This window comes from Micromys minutus (assembly GCF_963924665.1).
Source record: "Micromys minutus genome assembly, chromosome: 30".
NCBI lineage: Eukaryota > Metazoa > Chordata > Mammalia > Rodentia > Muridae > Micromys > Micromys minutus.
Genome location: NC_137965.1, coordinates 7,945,637 through 7,965,864, shown reverse-complemented (window position 1 = coordinate 7,965,864; position 20,228 = coordinate 7,945,637). Strand labels below are relative to the sequence as shown.

General features: G+C 43.1%; 1 protein-coding gene across 5 annotated transcripts in view; it reads right to left on the bottom strand.

Annotated features, from left to right (window-relative positions):
* Positions 1-20,228, bottom strand: part of UTRN (utrophin) — a gene marked incomplete at its 3' end in the record, with an annotated part of 456,405 nt that overhangs the window by 341,612 nt on the left and 94,565 nt on the right. For all 5 annotated transcript variants that reach the window (XM_080941517.1, XM_080941518.1, XM_080941516.1 and 2 more), the window contains 5 exons: positions 11,458-11,519; positions 5,637-5,729; positions 4,444-4,521; positions 4,040-4,132; positions 1,478-1,650 (listed from right to left, as the gene is read on the bottom strand). In XM_080941517.1, the coding sequence (XP_080797643.1) occupies positions 1,478-1,650; positions 4,040-4,132; positions 4,444-4,521; positions 5,637-5,729; positions 11,458-11,519 (499 nt within the window). The remainder of the gene's footprint in view (positions 1-1,477; positions 1,651-4,039; positions 4,133-4,443; positions 4,522-5,636; positions 5,730-11,457; positions 11,520-20,228) is intronic.

Genomic DNA, 20,228 nt, shown 5'->3' with positions numbered 1-20,228 from the left:
TGAGGATGACCCACAACCCCTGATCTTTTTACTTCCCAAGTTCTGAGATCATGTGTGTGCCACCATGCCCAGCGATTATTTACTTTTTTTAAAAAAATAAATGTCTGTCTCCAGTTGGAAGGAACTGAGATGTTTGTCTGTTTGGTTCCTGCTCTTATCCTTGGGTCTAGCACAAAAAGCCATTTTACATATATTTGTTGAATCAGAGAGCTAATAAATGCAAAAAAAAGGTAATGGATATATTCAACCGTTTCTTAACAGTCCAGGGCAGGATCCTCAAGACAATAGAAAAAGAGTAAAAGAAGACAGGAGAGAAAGGATCATAACAAGTTCAAAATATCAAAAACTTAATCTATAGCACACATAGATCTATGTAAAAATATTAAAAGCACGGTTTTGTTATCAAGGGCAAAACACTCTTCTCGTTGTCATTAATTTGAAACAATAGATAAAGAACAGGATCCAATAAAAAAATTTTTAAAAGGAGGGGCAGGAGAAAAGAATATCATATTTTAAGGATATTCTAAACTCAGCCATGGGTACGTCCCCACCTAACAATCCACCAGCAAAGATTTTTAAAAATCAGAATGAAGTAAGAAACAAAGAAACCCAAAGCTATACTGTACAGAGACAAACTTAGCAAGACGGAGAAAGTAAGTATAGAAACGTGTACTTCATCTGTATATAGCAGGCAAGAACATTCGGGGACTAAATAAGGAATTAATAATTCATACCAGCAACAAAACATAATCCATTTCGCCTGTTGTTGGCACTTAATCTTTGAGGCGGACAGAATTTACTTGGGAGTATGGTGTGTCAAGGCATATTTACATGGTTAACCAACTGTCCCATGCAACATCAGGTCAACTGGTTATCAGGCTGGTCTACAGAGGAGAGCTCTTCATCAGCTCTTAACACTTCCAAGATGAAAGACCTAAGAGCTTGTACTAGTACATCCGGCACCTTCTCATGCAACTATAATGAGCCTACGACATTTTATGGCTTTGCATTCATACAGTCTTGATTTCTTACTAGAAAGTGACTTCAGGCTGTTTATTCTTCTGGGGTACAATGGCAATTTTTATATTTAAATTCTAACATACAAGTGAGAATCTCGTTTATGAGAGAATCATATAGCTCTCCGTAAACGTGGGTAGAACAATAAACAGAGTTGTCCTTCTGCCGTCGGAAGAAGAGCTACACACAAGTCATTGTGTGTGCTACTGGGCAGAGCTGGGTGAGTGGGAGTGAGCTATGTGGATTATCTTACATTTCTTAGTTTATAAATGTGGAGGAGAAACCGTGGGCTTTGCAATGCAGCCCCCAAAGTCCTAAAGAGATACCTAGTGGTGGATCTGCTATGGTACTGCTTTTCAACATGAGCAATGCAGGCAGCAGAAGTAGCGGAAGGGACTGTGGGGAAGAGAAGTAGAAGGACAGAGGGAGGCACAGACTTGCAGACGTGAAGACATCTCACTTGTGCCGGTGGAGCACGGCGTTGAACGCAAGCCCGTCGGTCCAGCTGGTGGTGAAGTTGAGAACATTGACTTGAACGTAGGGCCTGGTGGTCTGCCGCACCCAGCTCAGCAGGATCTTCTCACTGTTTGTCTGCTGCAGGTCTGACATGATATCCTTCATGACATCCTTCACCTGGGCAGAAAGACCCACACCTTCTTATAACATCACATTTACTTCCGTGAGGATCTTGTGTAAGAAACAGAAAACCAGTCGAACATCACAGTGTCTGTGATTGACTCTGACTTTATTTCTTAGTTCTATTTTAAATGCTGGGAAGATAAATTTTAAGTGTTTTTTTTAAAGATAGTAAGATTTTCTCAGCATCTCCTCAGCTGTACATCCTAAACAATACTAGCATTTTTTAATTACAATGAAATTCCATTGCTATGAAAAAGTTACATTTCAATAACTTTTACTTGCAAAAAAATTTTCAGTCAACTACAGATTTTATTTTCCGTAAGAATGTGAACATAAACATGTTTGGCTGGCTTCAAAAAATCAAAGAGTTACGTAGTTTTTCTGATAGCAATAATCATACTCAAGAACTGATATTTTGTTATCATCCTCTGGTAACATGTCTACATATGCAAAAGAAAGGCCTCAAAGAAAGATAGAGATATATCAAAAGGACTGTTAGCCAATGTAAGGGATCAGAAGGAGCCAAATCTAAGAATTACCATATCAGGATGAATAATATTAGTAAAATTTAATAAACCTATATTATATCAGGATGAATAATATTAGTAAAAGTAAATAGAAACCCACAATACGCAGATGAACAGATGAGTGGATGGATGAATGTTTGGATGTTTGGATGGATGTTTGAATGGATGGTCGGATAAATGGGTGGGTGGGTGGATGGACGAATGGATGGGTGGATGATTGGATGGGTGGTTGGGTGGGTGGGTGGATAGATGGGTGGGTGGGTGAGTGGGTGGGTGGATGCATGGATGAATGGATGGATGGATAGATGGATGGATGGATAGATGGATGGACGGATGGATGGGAGATACACTAATTAAAACAGTTTTTTTTTTGTTATAAACAGAGTTAGCTAATAAATGTAAAATTGAATCTCAATGATTCAGAAAATACTAATGAATGGCTGTTAAAACTAATGATTCAATGGTTGGGCAGCCAACTAGATATTTATACTGTCGCTACGTACATCCCTACAAGATGCATTTAATAACAGAGGCAGTCACTTAACAATATAGAACTTGGGGAAGTTTTGGCAGCACATGCCCCTGACACAGTGACTGAGAAAATCCAAACGTTCCCCGGTAACAACTCTAGAAAGGGAACAACCTGGATCTAACCTGCTGGTGGGCAGAGCCAATCCCAGGGACAGTCTATAAAGTAATAGTTCAGCATTCTTCAAATACATCAACACTATGCAAAGAAGGGCTCGGAACGTGTCCCATGTTAAAGAGATACCCGAGAGAAAGCCAATGGGCAAAACTCTTGATCTGGAACTATGGTTTTCCTGGCTTATCATCCTGCCTCCCTCCACACCACTGCTACTGGGGACTGTCCTTAGGACCATTCATACTGTCAATCACTGTACTGACACAGTTAACCAAACCTCCAGAGACCTATAGATAACTGCACTATCTCAAAATCATCTTCCTGACTTTAGCAACTTTGTATCATTTTGGTAATTAATAATTGTGATAGTACAGTAACAAATGGCAGTATTACACATATACATGTTAATAGTATTGTGGCTAGACAGCAGAGTCCATTGTTTTTATTTTTTTTTTTTAAAGTCCATGTTTTTAGACAAAAGCTCGGAATTTATATGTGGGCTTTACAGAGGAAAGGGTATCAAAGTGTTCAGACAGAGAGAACACCAGAGCGAGCTAAAGGGATGCAGGCAGCAGCTAACATTTGGGGACTCTGAAAGGAAAACATTTGGAAATTCCTTAGGCTACTCCTACAGACTCCTGTAAGTCTGGAAGTAAAGCAATTTTCGGAATGAAATATGCAACACCTCTTTTTCTCCTCTGCCAAAAACCAACACCAGGCTGCCAACCTTGTCTACTGGGAATCTCTATAAATTAGACTGTGCTCTCTGGAGATCCATATGTTAAAACCGTGTCACCAACACCTAAAAATGGTCCCCTCGTGAAGTAAGACCACACTCACTGCACACAGAACCATTTTAGGTGCAGCCACTCGAGAGGAGGATGGCCTTCCAACTAAGTGTGACTGATGTTTTTATCAAAGACCAAAGAGACATCTGGACACCAACACAGAGTGTGTGGTGAAGACTAAGTTTTCATCAGCCAGTACACCCCATTTTACAGCCAACTGGCAGCTAGGAGGGAGACAAGGAGCTGTTGAGAAGAATCAGCTACAATGGCACTTGGATCTTGAACTTGCAAACATGAGAATTTTGAGGCAATAAATACCTCCTGTTCCACCCAAACAGGTTGTGGAACTTTGATCGGATGGCTGTAGAAAATGAACAGAGAAACAATGCAGGGTCTAATTGCAAGGTGATCGGGAATGTCCCCACCTGCCAGTGCAGAATAATGCTCCACAGTAACCCCAAAGTCAGCTTGGGGTTTCCATCCACAATGTCCGTGCCTCCAATATTCACCAGCTCCACCTGTCAGAACAAAACAATAATACAAGTAAACTCTTGGGACAGTGTCGCCACAGGACTCCAGACTTCCTGATTAAGGATGCTTGTCCAGCAATTATACATTAGAATAAAATTTTCATTTTAGGGTTTGGATCAATGCAAATCTCAAAAAAAAAAGGCATTATTTATACTGCAGATCAATGAGAGCATTGGGAAAGGCATGTGACATATCTGTCACTCACAGAATAAGTTCAAAACTTTCTAGGTAAACAACAACCAGCAGGCTTCACAGTGAACAACCCACTCAGCAGCAGAGAACTCGAAATGTTACTTACATTGTTCTGATGTAAAACCTGCAGCACTCGGTTGACATTATTTAAGGCATGCACCCTTGTGGAACCACGTTCCTTTGGCTGGAAAACAAAACAATACAAAAACAAAACAAAAGCAAGTAAGATCCACCATCCCTTCATGTGCTGGCAAATTTGGGCACAGAAATGGAAGCAGAACAGCAGGTCAGCATCCATTGTCACCAGCCTGGGTACCACAGATCAGCATCCGTTGTCACCAGCCTGGGTACCACAGGTCAGCATCCGTTGTCACCAGCCTGGGTACCACAGGTCAGCATCCGTTGACACCAGCCTGGGTACCACAGGTCAGCATCCGTTGTCACCAGCCTGGGTACCACAGGTCAGCATCCGTTGACACCAGCCTGGGTACCACAGGTCAGTATCCATTGTCACCAGCCTGGGTACCACAGGAAGCAAATTCACTAAGAACATCATGAGCCACCGGCTCACTTACCAGCATGCCTGCTGAAGTCATACAGGAACATCCATTCAAACAGGCATGGCAGTTTCCTGTCCCTACATGAGACCATGACTTAGGATGTGACAATGATTTGCCATTTTCAAGACTGCTCTCATTGCTCTTAACAGGCAGGCAGGCACATCTGAGACTCCATTCTGTCAGACAAAGCTTCTTAAACTTCTCTAGAGGCAGCAGAGAAATTGTGCCTGCCTTCTCCTGCCCAGGTAGGAGCAACAGAGCAAACAGGCACTGTCCCAAACTTCAGGTCACATAAGAGTCCCCACATAGGACACCGCGAGAGAGACTTCACCCTACCTCCCGGGCCAGGGAACCTCTTGAGAGACATCAGCTCTCCCCGAAGACGCCCAGTCTCTGCCAGGAAGGGCCAGAGCATGCAATACTCGGGCTTCACAACTCAGGACCCGTAGGGAGTCTTCAAATCTCAACAGTGACCAGAGGTGCTCAGTGAACCACGTTCTCAAAAATGGCCGGCCTCTCTTACAGGCTAGAGATGTAGCTCAGTGTGGTAGAGTGCTTGCCTATCGTGCATAGAGCCCTGTGTTCCAAACGCAGCACAGCCCAAACACGGTGTAGAGGCACACACGCAAACTATCTCAGTACTTGGGAGAAGGAGGGGAAGGATCAGCTGCACAGGTGGAAACCAGCCCGAGGTAAATCAGACCCTGTCTGAGGAAAACGAGCAGAAATGCCCCCTCACCAGTGATGTTCCTGTGAGGCCTTCTAGAAGATCCAAGAGCTTTCTCCCATCTTTGAGGTCTGAGAACATATCACTGATGGGGGGTTTCCCACTCTGCAATAAAGAAGAAGAAAATAAGGGTGACTTCAGGACCCGAAGTTCCATCTTGGGGTTTGTGAGATGGTTGAAGGCATAAATGCACTTACAGGTGGCCACAGTGACCTGAGTTCAAATCCCGCGATACACACAGCAGAAAGAGGAAAATCCCCACAGTTTGTCTCAGGTACGCCTTGCCATGAGTGTAAGCGTGTTTGGGCGTGCTAATGTATAACTGTAACAATACAACACTAACTATTCCTGACAAATGCAGCTTCCAAATGTTCCACGTAAATCCCGAAAGGACTCAGAGGACCCAAGAGGACACGTCTCCACCCAATATGGAGAGTAAAAGTCCTTGGTGTGTAAGCAGGGTCCTTGCTCTACACAGGAGGACAGACCGTTTCTTATGTAAAGGACGAGTCAGCACAGACTTTGTTGTAGGGGGAAAACAGTCATAAATCATACAAGAATGAGTGAGCCAACTGGAAAACACCTTTGTTCTAATTTCATGGACACTGAAATCCAAACTTCATATAATTTCCACAAATTTTAAGATAATATGTTGCTCCTCTGTAACCCTTCTGAAAATATAAAAATGATTTCATCTTGAAAGATCATACAGAAAGCACACAGTGGAGCAGTGAAGTGTCCCAACACAATTAACAGCCACCACTGACTGTGTGCGTAGGGACATTCTGAGAACTGTACAAACTTGGATTCATTGTTTTACTGTATAAACTTGGATTCATTGTCTTTCTTCTTAACAGTGTTCTAAAGGGAACAGCTTCGATGGTCCCTTTGTACAAATGAAGAAACAAACCAAAATGTGCTCTAACACGGGTCGGGATCCCATCTTGCAAAACCTGGTCCCAAGTCTCTCTTCTCAACACTCGAGCCAACAAGTATTACCAGGGCATACATCTGTGCAAATGGGGGAGCAGGTATTTAACTGCAGGGATGGGACAGGGATGGATGAATACGTAGACGATGTAGATATATATATAAATTAGCAGAGATATAGATACACAGATGATGTGATAGATATCAACTTCTCAGAGCAACAATGTAAGTCACCACACTGTACTAAATTACGACACCACTTCCCAGCAGCCTACCGTAAAGCATTTCTGGTGTTTCTGTGTTGTGGGCTGTTTACACATCGACTCTGGGAACGAGTCTAGAAATGTCAAAAGTCATCTTTGAATAAAAATAAAAACTGATTCATCTGGAACATCAGCCTCACATTTAAGTCTGTGCAAAGACTGACTTGCAGCAACTTCTTTGGCAGAGAAAATACAGTTTAGTAATCCAGTCACACAAATGGTTGGTGAATATCTTCTTTGTGCCTGATCGCTGGCAAAATGCTAAGTACACACCACCCTCTCCATTCGTAAGAGGCCATTTTCACAGCTTCCCAATGAACATAAAACGGTACATATGAGCAATCTTAAACTTGGAGGAAAGATAAAGCTTATCGCCTACTTTGCTTTTTTAATCACTTTTATTTTATTTTACGTGTAAGGGTCTCTTGCCTTTGTGTGGTCTGTGAACCACGTACACGCAGTACCCAAGGAGGCCAGAAGGGGGCGATGGATTGCCCAGAATTGGTAGTGAGCTGGGAACCAAACCATAGTCCTCTTGTAAGAGGAGCCAGTGTTCTTAGCCAGCAAGCCATCTCTCTTAGCGTCTCGTTTTTCTTTCAGAATCTAGTAGCAGCAGCGTGACCGCAGAGGCTGTAGTCCTGGACTGACTAAATTGCTGGACCCCACTTTCACCCCTATCCACTAGTCTGTCTTTGGACAATCTCAATACCAGTCCTGGGCCCACCATTTTGACAAGAGGACGGCAACATCAATACTTCTTCCTGAGACATAAGTACAGCCACATTTAAAAGCATCTGGGCAAAGACGCTAACAATCATGGCCAAGCAAGCAGAGAAGGTAGAGGCAGCTGTCGGGAGCGGGCTTCACGCACGTAACAAAGGGATGTATGTCTGATGAGCATCGGTCACGCATACAGGTGCTCCCGGCTCTGCACCAGCACAACATGGCCATGTAGAAATCAAGACAGGGCTTCGTGTCTATAAGACAGGTTCAAAATCCGAATTGTCCTGTGTGGCACTGGTAATTTTCTAGACCATCACACCAGGCAAATGAGTCTTGTGTATAGGCTTACAGACTCATAAGAGGAATGACAGGCAATGATCAAGTAGGGCAGAGCCCCAACCAAATGAAATACGGGATTAGTCAACAGTAAATCTTGTAAGGACTTGTGAACTCCGTGACAAGAACACAAGTGTGAGCGTGCGCACATACACACACACACACACATTAAATAAAAATATAATTTTTTAAAATGTCACGTGGGGCCAGCTAATAGCTCAAATGCCTTTATACAAAGCCATGTTCAGCCAAGACTGGAAACCTGAATTCTGTCCCCAGGATTCATATGTTCAAAGGGAATATGTGATGCCACATGTTGTCTTCTGGTCTCCACGTATGTGTATATATGAGCACATAAATACGCGCACACGCACGCACACAAACACACACACACTGAAACAAAACCTGAGTTTTTTAATTTAACAAAATCAGAATTTAGGCAAGAAGAAGCAAGGAAAGAAGGAAGGGAGGGATGAAGGGAGAAAAAGAGGGAGGGAGGGAGGGAGGGAGGGAGGGAGGGAGGGAGGGAGGGAGGAATGAAGAAGGTAGGAAAGAAGGAAGGAAGGAAGGAAGGAAGGAACAAAGAAAGCAAACAAGCTTACAAAAGAACTATCAGAGTATCCTAAAGGTGGTGGTCAAGAATGTGGACATTTTATTGTTTATTTTTTTCTCATTGGTATTGGGGAACTGTTAAAAATTGAAATGTCTTTATAGGAAGATTACATACAGCTCTCAAACAGTTAGCTGTGTTGACATTAAACGAGTATCAGACCCAACGGGTAGCACCATGGGTCAGCTCAAGGGAGCCTGCTCTGATAATACTCACTAGGGGAACAAACCATCTACAGGGGATGCTGCTCCCTACTGCTTCGACCACACCTCTGCAGCATCTTCTTTTCCAGATCCTAATTTCATGACTATTAACTTCCAAGATTCAAGGAGCAGAAAACAGCAGGGCATGCACATCCATGTACACATACTGTGTACAGGGAAACTGCATGTGAGCATCAGAATCCAGGATGGAGGTTTCACAGCCCTGCCTCCTGTTCTTCGGTAGATGTGAATTCCAAAGTCTGCAATTGAAACCTATGGGAATTTGCCCTTTACAAGGAGGAAAGCGGAAACGTGCGCAACGCTCTGCATTTTCAAGTTTGCACATTCTTCCGCTAACCACACTGATGAAAGTGTTTCTGTAATTTGTGGGCTCACGGTTCTGCCAGATAAGAAGCTCTGCAAGTGAGCCAAAGAATATGCAGGCTCAAAGTCAGGATGCATTTCCCAACAGTTTCGCTGTCTCCCTTGAGAGAAGCCACATGCAAATCAGAAGAGACGTAGTGAAGAGAGCCAGCAGACACACAAAATAATTATAGTCCAGAGTTCAGTGGTTATGTGAGAGACAGACAGACAGACAGACTGACTGACTGACTGACTGATTGATTATGATGGATGGATGGATGGATGGATGGATGGATGGATGGATGGAAGGAAGGAAGGAAGGAAGGAAGGAAGGAAGGAAAATCACACTAGCCTCAGGATTTCTCAATAAAAATGAAAAATACACACACACACAAAAAAAATGGAAATGCAAGCTTTCCAACCCCACTGAGAGTTAAACTGCATGAGAATTCCGAAGCCTAGAAACTCAATGTGCCCTCCCCTGCCCACCTGTAGACTACAGCCAGTAGAAGAAGGAAAACAGGACATGAAGTCTGAGGCCCTGTCTGGAATGCCCCTCCTTATAGTCAACATCCTCATGATGTCTTAGATGAATGACTTTGTACAGGAAACAACCTGATAAGTCTTCAAAGCCATCCCTCTCTTGATCTCTTCTCTAAGCAAAGCAAGACTTCAGTCTCTGTGGGAGCACAAAACCAAACCACTAAGCACTGTCCAGGAACTTCATCTCTCCCGGCAGGAACCACGACCTCAGTAATAGCCAGGCCGGATAATCCCACCCACATGATTTCTCAGGAGACTGCAGGGAAGGAATTCCTCTAGCCACGCCCTCCCGGTCCCTAAGCCTTGCTGGGAATGTGACACACAGAGCCTGGACTGTGAATACTGCCAAATCCATGTCACAGGTCCCTTGCCACTACAGAATCAAACCATTTAAAAATTGCCAAAAAATACCTGCCAAGGTTTTAGAACAACCCTGCACCTGAAGCTGTCAGTCGTGAAGCAACTTCCATTGCTCTCGGAATTATTTTTTATATACTATATAAAATACTGATGTCATGCTGCACAGTTTTGCAAATGATCACACACAGAGGTACACACCTACTGCTTAGTGACTCATTTTATTGCATTTATTTACTTATTAATTTATTGGTGTTGTGTGTGTGTGTGTGTATGTGTGTGTACATGAGTGTGTGAGTGTATATGCAATATGCATGCAGGAAGAGAGGGAAATGAGTATGTAGGGGTAGAAGGAGAACTTGGTGACAAGGATTCTCTCCCTCAGCCGTGTGAGTCCTGGGGATTGAACTCAAGGCTTGAGTGTTGGCCGAAGGCATCTTTGCACACTAAGCCAGCTCCATGGTGCAAAACTCTACAGTCCTCACTCCTCTATCAGTGCGTTTTCACACCCCTTCCACTCTCAGAGAAAAGATAAGACATCCTTTAACAAAAATCTGTAAGACCTAAGGAACACGGCAGAAGTAATAAACCGTAAGCCTGGAGGTATGTACTTGGCTTTGTTTTTTAGTAGACGGCGTGTCCTAATACTGCCCAGGCTGACCTCAAACTCCTGGGCCAAGTGATTCTCCTGCCGTAGCCCTCCAAGTATCATGTGCCATTTTACCAGACCTGTGAGACATGGGGCAGCTTTTAAACTGTCCTGACTTAAAGTCACCTTAAACCATACTCACCCTCCCTCAAAAAAATGCAGTGCCATTGGCTCTGACTTTACAACTTTGGAATATAGACCACTTTCACTTAAAAGAGCTTTCAAGAGATTATCCCCACACAAGAGAGCCCAATTCAGCTCAAGCACCAGGTAATGGCTCACAGCCCTCTGTAACTCCAGTTCTAGGGGACCAGATGCCTACCTGTGACCTCTGAGGGTGTCAGCATGAAAACTGCACACACATACATGTAGGCAAGACATATAAAATAAAGCAATCCTTTTAAAAGGAGCTTCCAGACTAGCTTAAAGACAACCAAAGAAACCTTTCTTCTTCAACTTCCTACCTCAGAGTCAATGAACCCAAAGGCTGTTCCCACATAAATTTTCTTGGAGAGGAGAAAATCCTACCTTCTATAACTATTGCACGTTTAAAGCCAATGTGTAGCTTCTTATATTACCATACTCCACCCCCCTCCAATTCTGAGCATAGTAATGATTATGCTCCAGTGTTTACAGATGCTGATTAGAGCAGGCTGGAGAAGGAGACGGGGAAGAGATAATACCATTAGCCACATTCACAGGAGGAAACGCCTATCACTGTTGCACAGGGCAGAAAGGGTGCCTGAGTTTTCACGGTTAACCACGCTGAAGGAGCTGGTCATCTTTTTTAGCTATGCAGACTCAAGTCAGAAGGAGGCACGGACCACACAGTAAAATCCACCAGCATCTCAGATACCTTTGAAAATCGAGCGTTTATCCATTTGGTGAAGGTTTTCTTCTGTACATCATTGTGTTCATCTGCAGGAGAGAGAAAAGACAAGAGCAGGATGAGTGTTTGTACTGATGGTGAGTGTGATAAACACAACCACCTCCCACCTTGGCAGCACGAGGCAAGGAACACACCGCTATTGACGAACCCACTGATGGGACCCACCAACTGTGACAGTAAAGTGAGACTCGGTCACCCGAGTCACTGGTGCCATCCCTGGTTCTGAAATCCAAGTTTGTGTGCCATAATCCAGACCTTACTTCACTACACACATCGCATTTTCAGTCTATTATAAACATGATAAACGTGGGTGATGAAACTTAATTCCGGCCTTCTGCAAGAACAGTTTGTGTTCTTAACCACTCCAGCCTCCCTAGACAAACATTTTTACAAGCATAGAAACCAGAAGAATTTTGAAACATTATCAACTCCAGCCGCATTTACAAATTCATTGTGCAAGGCACGACTAACGTCAAACAGCTAAAAACCCTCGAATTTTTTGAAAATGAGCCGAGAGAATGAAGTGTGCAAGGACACTCCATGGTGCTACGGCACCAACAGCAAAGGCAGCAGGCATTACAGACAAATAGTTCACGTTCCGATCCACTTATGTGATTCTGAGTTAAGTACCATTACATCACATACCCTCAAAGCCCTTGTCTGCAAAATGGAAATATTAACTATATTGTAAGGTGTTGTGCTGATAAGTAAAACTTTTCTGCAAAGACTTGATGTGTTGAGTGAGAATGGCTCCCACGGGTTCCTATATTTGAATACTTGGTCTCTGGTTGGTGGAACAGTTTGGGAAGGATTAAGAGGTGTGGCCTTGTTAGAGGAGGTGTGTAACTGGGGCGGGATTCGAGGTTCCACCCCCAGTTAGTTTTCTCTTTGCTTTGAGATTTCAAGTCAGACATAAGCTCTCAGCTACAGCTTTAGAAATCATGTCTGCTATCTGATCCAGTGTTCCCTGTCATGATGACCCTGGACTCTAATCCTCTAATACCATGAGCCTCTAATTAAATGCTCTGCATTGGTCATAGTGCTTTGTCAAAGCAGTAGAAAAGTAACTAAGACACCTGGTATTTAGTTTATGGTTGTCAGAATGATGGCATAAACTATGAACGAACAGGAAAACAACAGTCCAGTTGTATCACTTCCCATTATGTAACTCAAGCCCTCGCCAATTTTCCTACTGAAACTAACAAACGTCATTTGTTGCCTGAACACCAAAAAGTAGTATGTTAACCACCTGTGAGTGGTTCTGAAAGCAGTTTATATTCCAAATAGTCCAGAAAGCCATGGGTCCATCTAAGTGCTCCAACCTACTACAACACACTTCCAGGCAACATCACCACAGGAAGAGACCTGTGTGTCCTGCCCGCCATTCACACACCACAAACAGACTGCCTTTATTTGGCAGTGAGAACCCGCTTGCTAGTAAATAAGATTGTATCTCCTACTATACTATGGGAAAGAAGGTCCCTTCAAAGGACCATGCATTAAAAGGCTTCCTTCCCATTGGATTCATGAGAAAAAGTAGAACCTCCAGCAGGGGAACCTTGTTATAAGTACTTAGGCCTCGCTAGAGGAGGTGTGTCACTAGGGGCGGTCTTCTGGCTTCCAAAGCTCACGCCGTTCTCAGGTAGCTCTGTCTCTGCTTCCAGTCAAGAGATGGGAACGTAAGCTCTGAGCTACTGCTCCAGCACCATGCCTGCCTGCCACCATGGTTCCAGTCAGGATGGTCACGGATTCCAACCCTCTGGAACTGTGAGTCCCAAATTAATGCCTTCTTTTATAAGCCACGTCGGTTCCAGTGTTTTGCCACAGCCAATAGAAAAGTATCTAAGGCAGAAGGAGAATGCATAACTGAAAGGCCATCCCTGTGATAAATATAACAGCCCCAGGAAGAAAGGATGAGTTTACAGATCCATAAAGGAAATCGGAGCGCAACCCTAAGGCACAAGGGGAACAACCGTATTAAAGGACACCAAGAAGACTCTTGATATTAACGGTGCTGAAAGGTGACCTGCATCCTAGAAAGGACAGTGAAGACAGCCATCAGCCCCTACTCCAGCTTCATACATTATCTGATCGATGCCACCAAGTCATTAATCAAGGAGACTTGCTTACACACAGAGAATGCCCCAGCCTTTACCCCAGAAGGACAATACAGCCAGAACACAAGGTTACACTGGGTACAACTACCTGATAACGGTCACCACACCAGACTTTCTGAAAGGAATTCAATTTAAAGCATCTGTGTTTGGGGCGCTTAACATGCCCTATGATTCTAAAGGAGGTTGGCTTTTGTAAATGTTGCTGTAGCCACCGCCCTCTAATCCTATGAATAAGATATAGAAAGCACATAAGTAAATATTCTCTTGGTTTTATACTGTTCACACCAGTTAAGAACCCTTTACAGCCAGGTAGCAGTGGCATGCATCCTTAATCCCAGCACTCAGGAGGCAAAGGCAGTTGAGTCTCTAAGTGCAAGAATATCCCCTGGTCTACAGAGAGAATTCCAGGACAGCCAGAGCTACACAGATAAACCCTGACTCAATAAAATAAAATAAAATAAAATAAAATAAAATAAAATAAAATAATAACTACAAGCAAAAAAAAAATCCTTGACAATAAAAATAAGGAAAACAGAAAATACAGAAATGTAACAATATTCTATTATTTAACATATAAGTATAGCCCAGTGGTAGCAAATGTGCAGAGCCAAAGCTCTGGCCCCAGTCCCCAGAAGAGTAGGGTTCTGGGGAGTAATGCACAGATTTTTCTCTGTAGGTTGGCCAAAGAAGGGAATACCTATCTGTGGGGCGCCGCCCACACATTCCCACGCTTCCGTCATTACAAGGTGGCGCTGATATCCGGCTGTGGGGCGCCGCCCACACATTCCCACGCATTCGCCATTACAAGATGGCGCTGATATCTGGCTGGAGTTAGCAGTAAACAAGCCATGTGCGCACAGGCTGGGTAACTTTTCCGCCTCATGAGTTCCGCCTCTTCCGTGGCGTCATAGGGCCTGCTGAGTCTCAACCAATCAGGGGGCTCCGCGTCCAAGGCAAGGACTGATCCTTTTATAGGGGACGGGCTGGATAGCTCCTCTCTCTCTTCCTTTCTCTTCTGCCTCTTCTCTCTTCCTCTCTCTTCCCCTCTTCTTCCTCTCTTCCCCTCGTTGGTTTTCGGCCGTCTCGTGGAGCTTGTTCGTCTTGTTCGTCTCCTTGGATCTCTTGGTTTTCCCCGTCCTTTTCGTTACGTGAAGCAAGTACCGGTTTTTCCAGATTAATAAAGTTTACCGCAGAAGGATTCTATTTTGTGTGCCGCGTCGTTCTTGCAGGCGAGACGGTTGCGCGGGACACCTATCTCTTTACCTTTCTATGTCATCAGCTGTAGAATAACATAAAATTTTAAAGTCCCACATAAAGAGATGTTTTTAAGAACAAAGCGATGTTCCCTCTAACAGCCTATAACTTTTTAGTCAAATCAACACCTGTCTATATCTTAGGACCTGATATGGAGTGTTTGGCCATCAAAGATAATATCCAGCCATCCAAAAATCTTCCAAAATTGTACAGATATTCCTTTGTATTTATTTCCCCGAAACAAGTGGAAATGGAGGACAGATTTGTAGTCACTGTGTCTACAGGTTACCCATGCCTTTGCTCATTCTCCCCCCTCTCCTCTCCAACCCCATGATCCCCAAAGATTCAGCTAATGAACAAGATATAACCTGAGGCTTTTCAATCATGACATAGAAAATATAAAACATGTGGAACATGGAGGGAGGGCTCTTCCAGAAAATATGAAATGGGGTCCCAGCACCTGGGTTGAACAGCTCAACACTGCCTCCAGCTCAAAGGGACTATGGGCCTTTGGTCTCTTTAGACACTTGTATTCATGCGCACGCGCGCGCGCGCGCACACACACACACACACACACAATTAAAAATAATTTTTAAAGACTAGTATCTTCTAGCTATTGCTTGTCTACTAATACAATGTCACAATGCACTAAATAATCCTGGTCCAAATCCCTCATCAGTAACTCAGAAACAACTGAAAATCTGTCATGATGTCCTCATCTACCCTTCATCTTCCTAGAAAACCACACAGAGCTTGAAGAACCCCGCTGGGGATGTGGTCCATGGTAGAGTGACTGCCCAGTGTTCCTCGGGATCAGCTCCAGTTCCACAGAAAAAGATCCAAGAGCTCTGCTAGTCTCGAGCTAAGTCTGGGAAGATGTCTCAGCAGGTAAGGGTGCTTCGTGCCAAAGGTGCTGATCTGCTTTGATTCCTTAGAACTACACAGTGAAAGGAGAAAACAGAGTCCTGACAATTATCTTCTGATCCCTGTATACACACCATGGAGCACACCCACATAGTCACAAAATAAATTAATGCAAATATAAGGAAAAATGGGGGACTGGAGAGATGGCTCTGCAACTAAGAAAGAACAATTTCTGCTGCTCTCCCAGAATACCTAGGTTCAGTTCCCAACACCCACATTGGGCAGCTCATAGCCACCTGTAACTCTAGCTTCAAAGTATCCAACACCATCTTCTGGCCTTCAAAGAAACACACACACACACACACACACACACACACACACACAAAACCTGAGGAGAAAAACTTGAACAGTTTCTATTACAATTCTCATCATCAAACAGAGCAACTGATTGGCTGAACTTCTCAAGAAAAAAATATAGAAACACATAAGCCCTCATCTAATTAAGCTGATCACATGCTGGCTGAAACAGTAGAACAATGCATGCAGCTGATCCACCTCCGCAACGTGTATTCTTCCAGAGTCCCAAACTTAAACCAATGTCTTCATTAGACAAAAATGTCAGAATCCCCTTCTGAGAGCCTTTGCTGTCTTAGCAAATCTAGTTATCAGTGACCTTTCTCCATTTGTGGGTGCGGGGGGGGGGGGACATGGGGCTGAATTATGAGAAGAAAAATGTGTTAAATCCCTTAAGACTGTTTTTCCAAATTCAAATTCTTCTAAATATGTCGCTCTTCTTAAATACTCCTGACATGCTCATATGAATCCAAAGGCCAGCGATGCTGCCTGGCCTAGAATTTTATTGCTGTCATCTGTGAAACAAGAAATACCAACGACACCAGGAAAGACTTCAAGGTTTAAAATGGCTTCGGCTCACTAGCTCAAGTGTATAATGGAATAAGTTATCTTTTACTAGAAGTCTGTCGTGAGGGGCAGGGGAGATGCTCAGTAAGTAAAGTGCTGGCCATAAAAGAATACAGACCCAAGTTCAGATCCTCGGAATACATGTGAAAACTCAGGCACGTGGATGTATGCCTGTAATTTTCGTACTGGGGAAGCAGAGGCTTGCGTGCCAGACAGTCTAACTTAGTGGATTTCAACATGAGGGTTGTGACCCCTCTGTGAGTTGAATGACCTTTGCACATATGTGCATAGCAGATATTTACATCATGATTCCTAACAGTAGCAAAATTACATGAAGTAGCAATAGAAATAATTTTATTGAGGGGGTCACCACAGCATGAGGAACTGTATTAAAGTGTTGGAATGTTAGGAAAGCTGAGAACTAGTCACTGGTCTGGCCGAATTAGGTAAATTCAGGATTCAGTGAAAGAACCATCTCCCAAAAAAATAGAGTGGCTGAGGCAGACACTCAACACTGACTCTGGCATCACAAACATGTGCACACACAAAAATAAATAACACACACACACACACACACACACACACACACACATACCTCTGTATATATACAGGAAGGAAGGAAGGAAGGAAGGAAGGAAGGAAGGAAGGAAGGAAGGAAGGAAGGAAGGAAAGAAGAAAGGAAGGAAGGAAGGCAGAAAGAAAGAAAGAAAGAAAGACAGAAAGATGGAAAGATGGAAAGACAGAAAGACAAACAGGCAGGCCATAATAAAAACTCTAAAAGGAAAGCAGTACCCTCCTATCATATTTAGGAATTGTATGTGACAATTTAATAGTAGTGGCCAACTGACTGGCCCAAAGTTCGACATTCAGAGAAGAAACATGGACTATAAGAAATGTCTGGCTGGATGCTCTGGGACTCGGATCGCCTTTATTAATTAAAGCTTCTCTCACAAGCGCAGGTTATCACGTCCTAGAAAGTGAGGAGAATTATAGGAGCAACAAGAACACTCAGCCTCCAAATCACTTCCTCATTCTCTGGGCTCGTGAGTGACCGTAAGCCTACCATGCTAAGACAAGGACACGCCTTCTACACTCATGTCTTCTGCGCTCTCTAAATAAAACCATGCCATTTGTTCAAAAGGCTGTGCACTAAAATATCATACAGAAATATCATCTAATAATGTGTACCGTGCGATCTTTTCATAGACAAAAAGCACACCAACGGGAGACAGACTCCCTCAAGAAGAGTGCTTTATGACTCAAAGCACACACTTCAAAAAAAAAGAAAGAAAGAAAGAAAGAAAGAAAGAAAGAAAGAAAGAAAGAAAGAAAGAAAGAGGAAAAGAACCTTAGCATTAAGAGGGTGGCCTTCAGAATGATCCAAGCTAACTACTGAAATGCTTAGAGTTTGTTGTGTATCTAGTCAGGGCAATGAGAAATATAAAACTACACTTTTCCTGTTTTACCTTCTGGAGTTACCTAAGCTTAACTTGAAAGACTAATATTTATAGGAACCTGACACTGCCTTAAACCTTCTCTCTAGAGGTGCCTTTTTAGGAAAAATAAATAAATGCTTAAAGCTTTAAGCCTTGGGGTTAGGGATTCCACTTACTTACAGGTAGAGGGCTCACCTAGAATGCCCATGGCCCTAGGAACAGTCTCTGGTGCTGAAGGAGAAAGTTTGCGGCCTGGGAAACACCAAGCTCAGTACCGTGTTGCAAACTACCAGGAGGAGGACTCTGGTGTTAGGCGCATCTCAGCCACGCTTACAAATGCTGCCCCTCAGATTTTTGGGAATTTGTTTTTAAAATCAATTGTGATGGCACAGACTGAAAGGAGGTTACTCGAGGGTGGGGGGTTGGGGAGGTTGGGGTGGCCATGGGTGTTGCTGATTTCTTTTTAAATGATTAACAGGAAGTTAAATTAAGGAAGTAAAATTCCTACACAATCGGATCCCTCCAGTTATGGTGATTCCTGCTAACTAGGGGGTCTCAAGGCAAAGTTCTCCGCTACAGCAGTTTGAGAGGTATGAAAACTCTGCAAATGGAAGTTTTAAAAACATCAGCCTTTGCTTTCTGCTTGTCAACAAAAGAATCATATCCCTAGGAGACTTGATCACCATAAACCAGCCTTATTTCAATTCAATTATTCTATAAGTTTCCCCAGATTGTATGGAATCCTTTAAATACGCTATAAATTTATAAAATATCACAATAAGTGTTTTTTTAACCCTGTAATTCTCACAAAAGCTTGAAGGCTCCATCTTGGCTGTCCAAGTCTGTGATCCCATCACTGGGAAGGACTATGAAAGCTTAAGGCCAGAACGGACTACCTAAAGATGCTATATATAAAAACACACGAATATTTTCCCCATCTTGAAAAGTATTAATAAAAGATAGTCTACCCGAGACAGGGTTTCTCTTTGTAACAGCCCTGGCTAACCCAGAACTCACTTTGTAGACCAGGCTGGCCTTAAACTCACATAGATCCACCTGGCTCTCCCTCCAAGTGCTGGGATTAAAAGTGTGTCTGACAATATATATATTTTAAAAGAGAACAATACTGTCAGTAGCAAATATTCTGCTGGTAAATAGCAAGATTATTTTTCTATACAGCTCATACACAAAACATTCTCATTTTACATTTATCCTGTGTGTGTGCATGTGTGTACATACATGTCAGTGCACACACGCACCACAGATGTTGGAAGATCAGAGGACGACTTACTACAGCAGGTTCTCTTTGTCCATCATGTAGGTCCTTGGGATCGAACTCAGATCGTCAGGCTTCTCAGAAAGCACTTTACCCACCATCTAACCAGCCCAGAATCTTTGAGCAACACACACACACCACTGTGCTGGTCACTGTCCCCCTGCAACAGCGCAAGCGACCGGGGGTGGGGGGTCCCCTGCACTGTTCTGCCACTTGTCTTCTGAAGTACATTTCACTTCTTTTGTCTTAACACCCCTGTATAACGCTTACCATAGAATTAGGAGATCTCGGCCACGCAGCACCCAACATCACCTATCCATCACTTTTAAAAGTCAAAGGCTGTGTTCAAGAAGCTCTCAAAAAAAAATTTTTTTTTTCGAATTTTTAGGTTGACAACTAATATTTATCATGAATTTAAGTAGGGCAAAAATATATCATTGCTAACCAATATTTTTCTCATTAGATAACAGAGGTGACTCTTCTGCTCTCTAACTGGCTAGACTACTTGTCCCGGCCAAACTAATCAGCCATGGCACATTCAAATCTGTGGCAAGAGAAGGAGGACTTCAGTTTTCTATTTAAAAATCAGACAGACAGACAGACACACAGATAGATAGGAATATAGATATTGATATAGATATAGATAGATATGATAGATGATAGAGATACAGATATAGATGATAGACATAGATAGATAGATAGATAGATAGATAGATAGATAGATAGATAGATAGGTAGATAGGTAGATAGATAGAGATAGATAGATAGATAGATATAGAGATATGATAGAGATAGAGATATCTCCAGGGGAATGTCTCACTTCAGAACCCTCTATCCAGCATAGGCAGGTGGTTGGAAGGATGAGTAGGT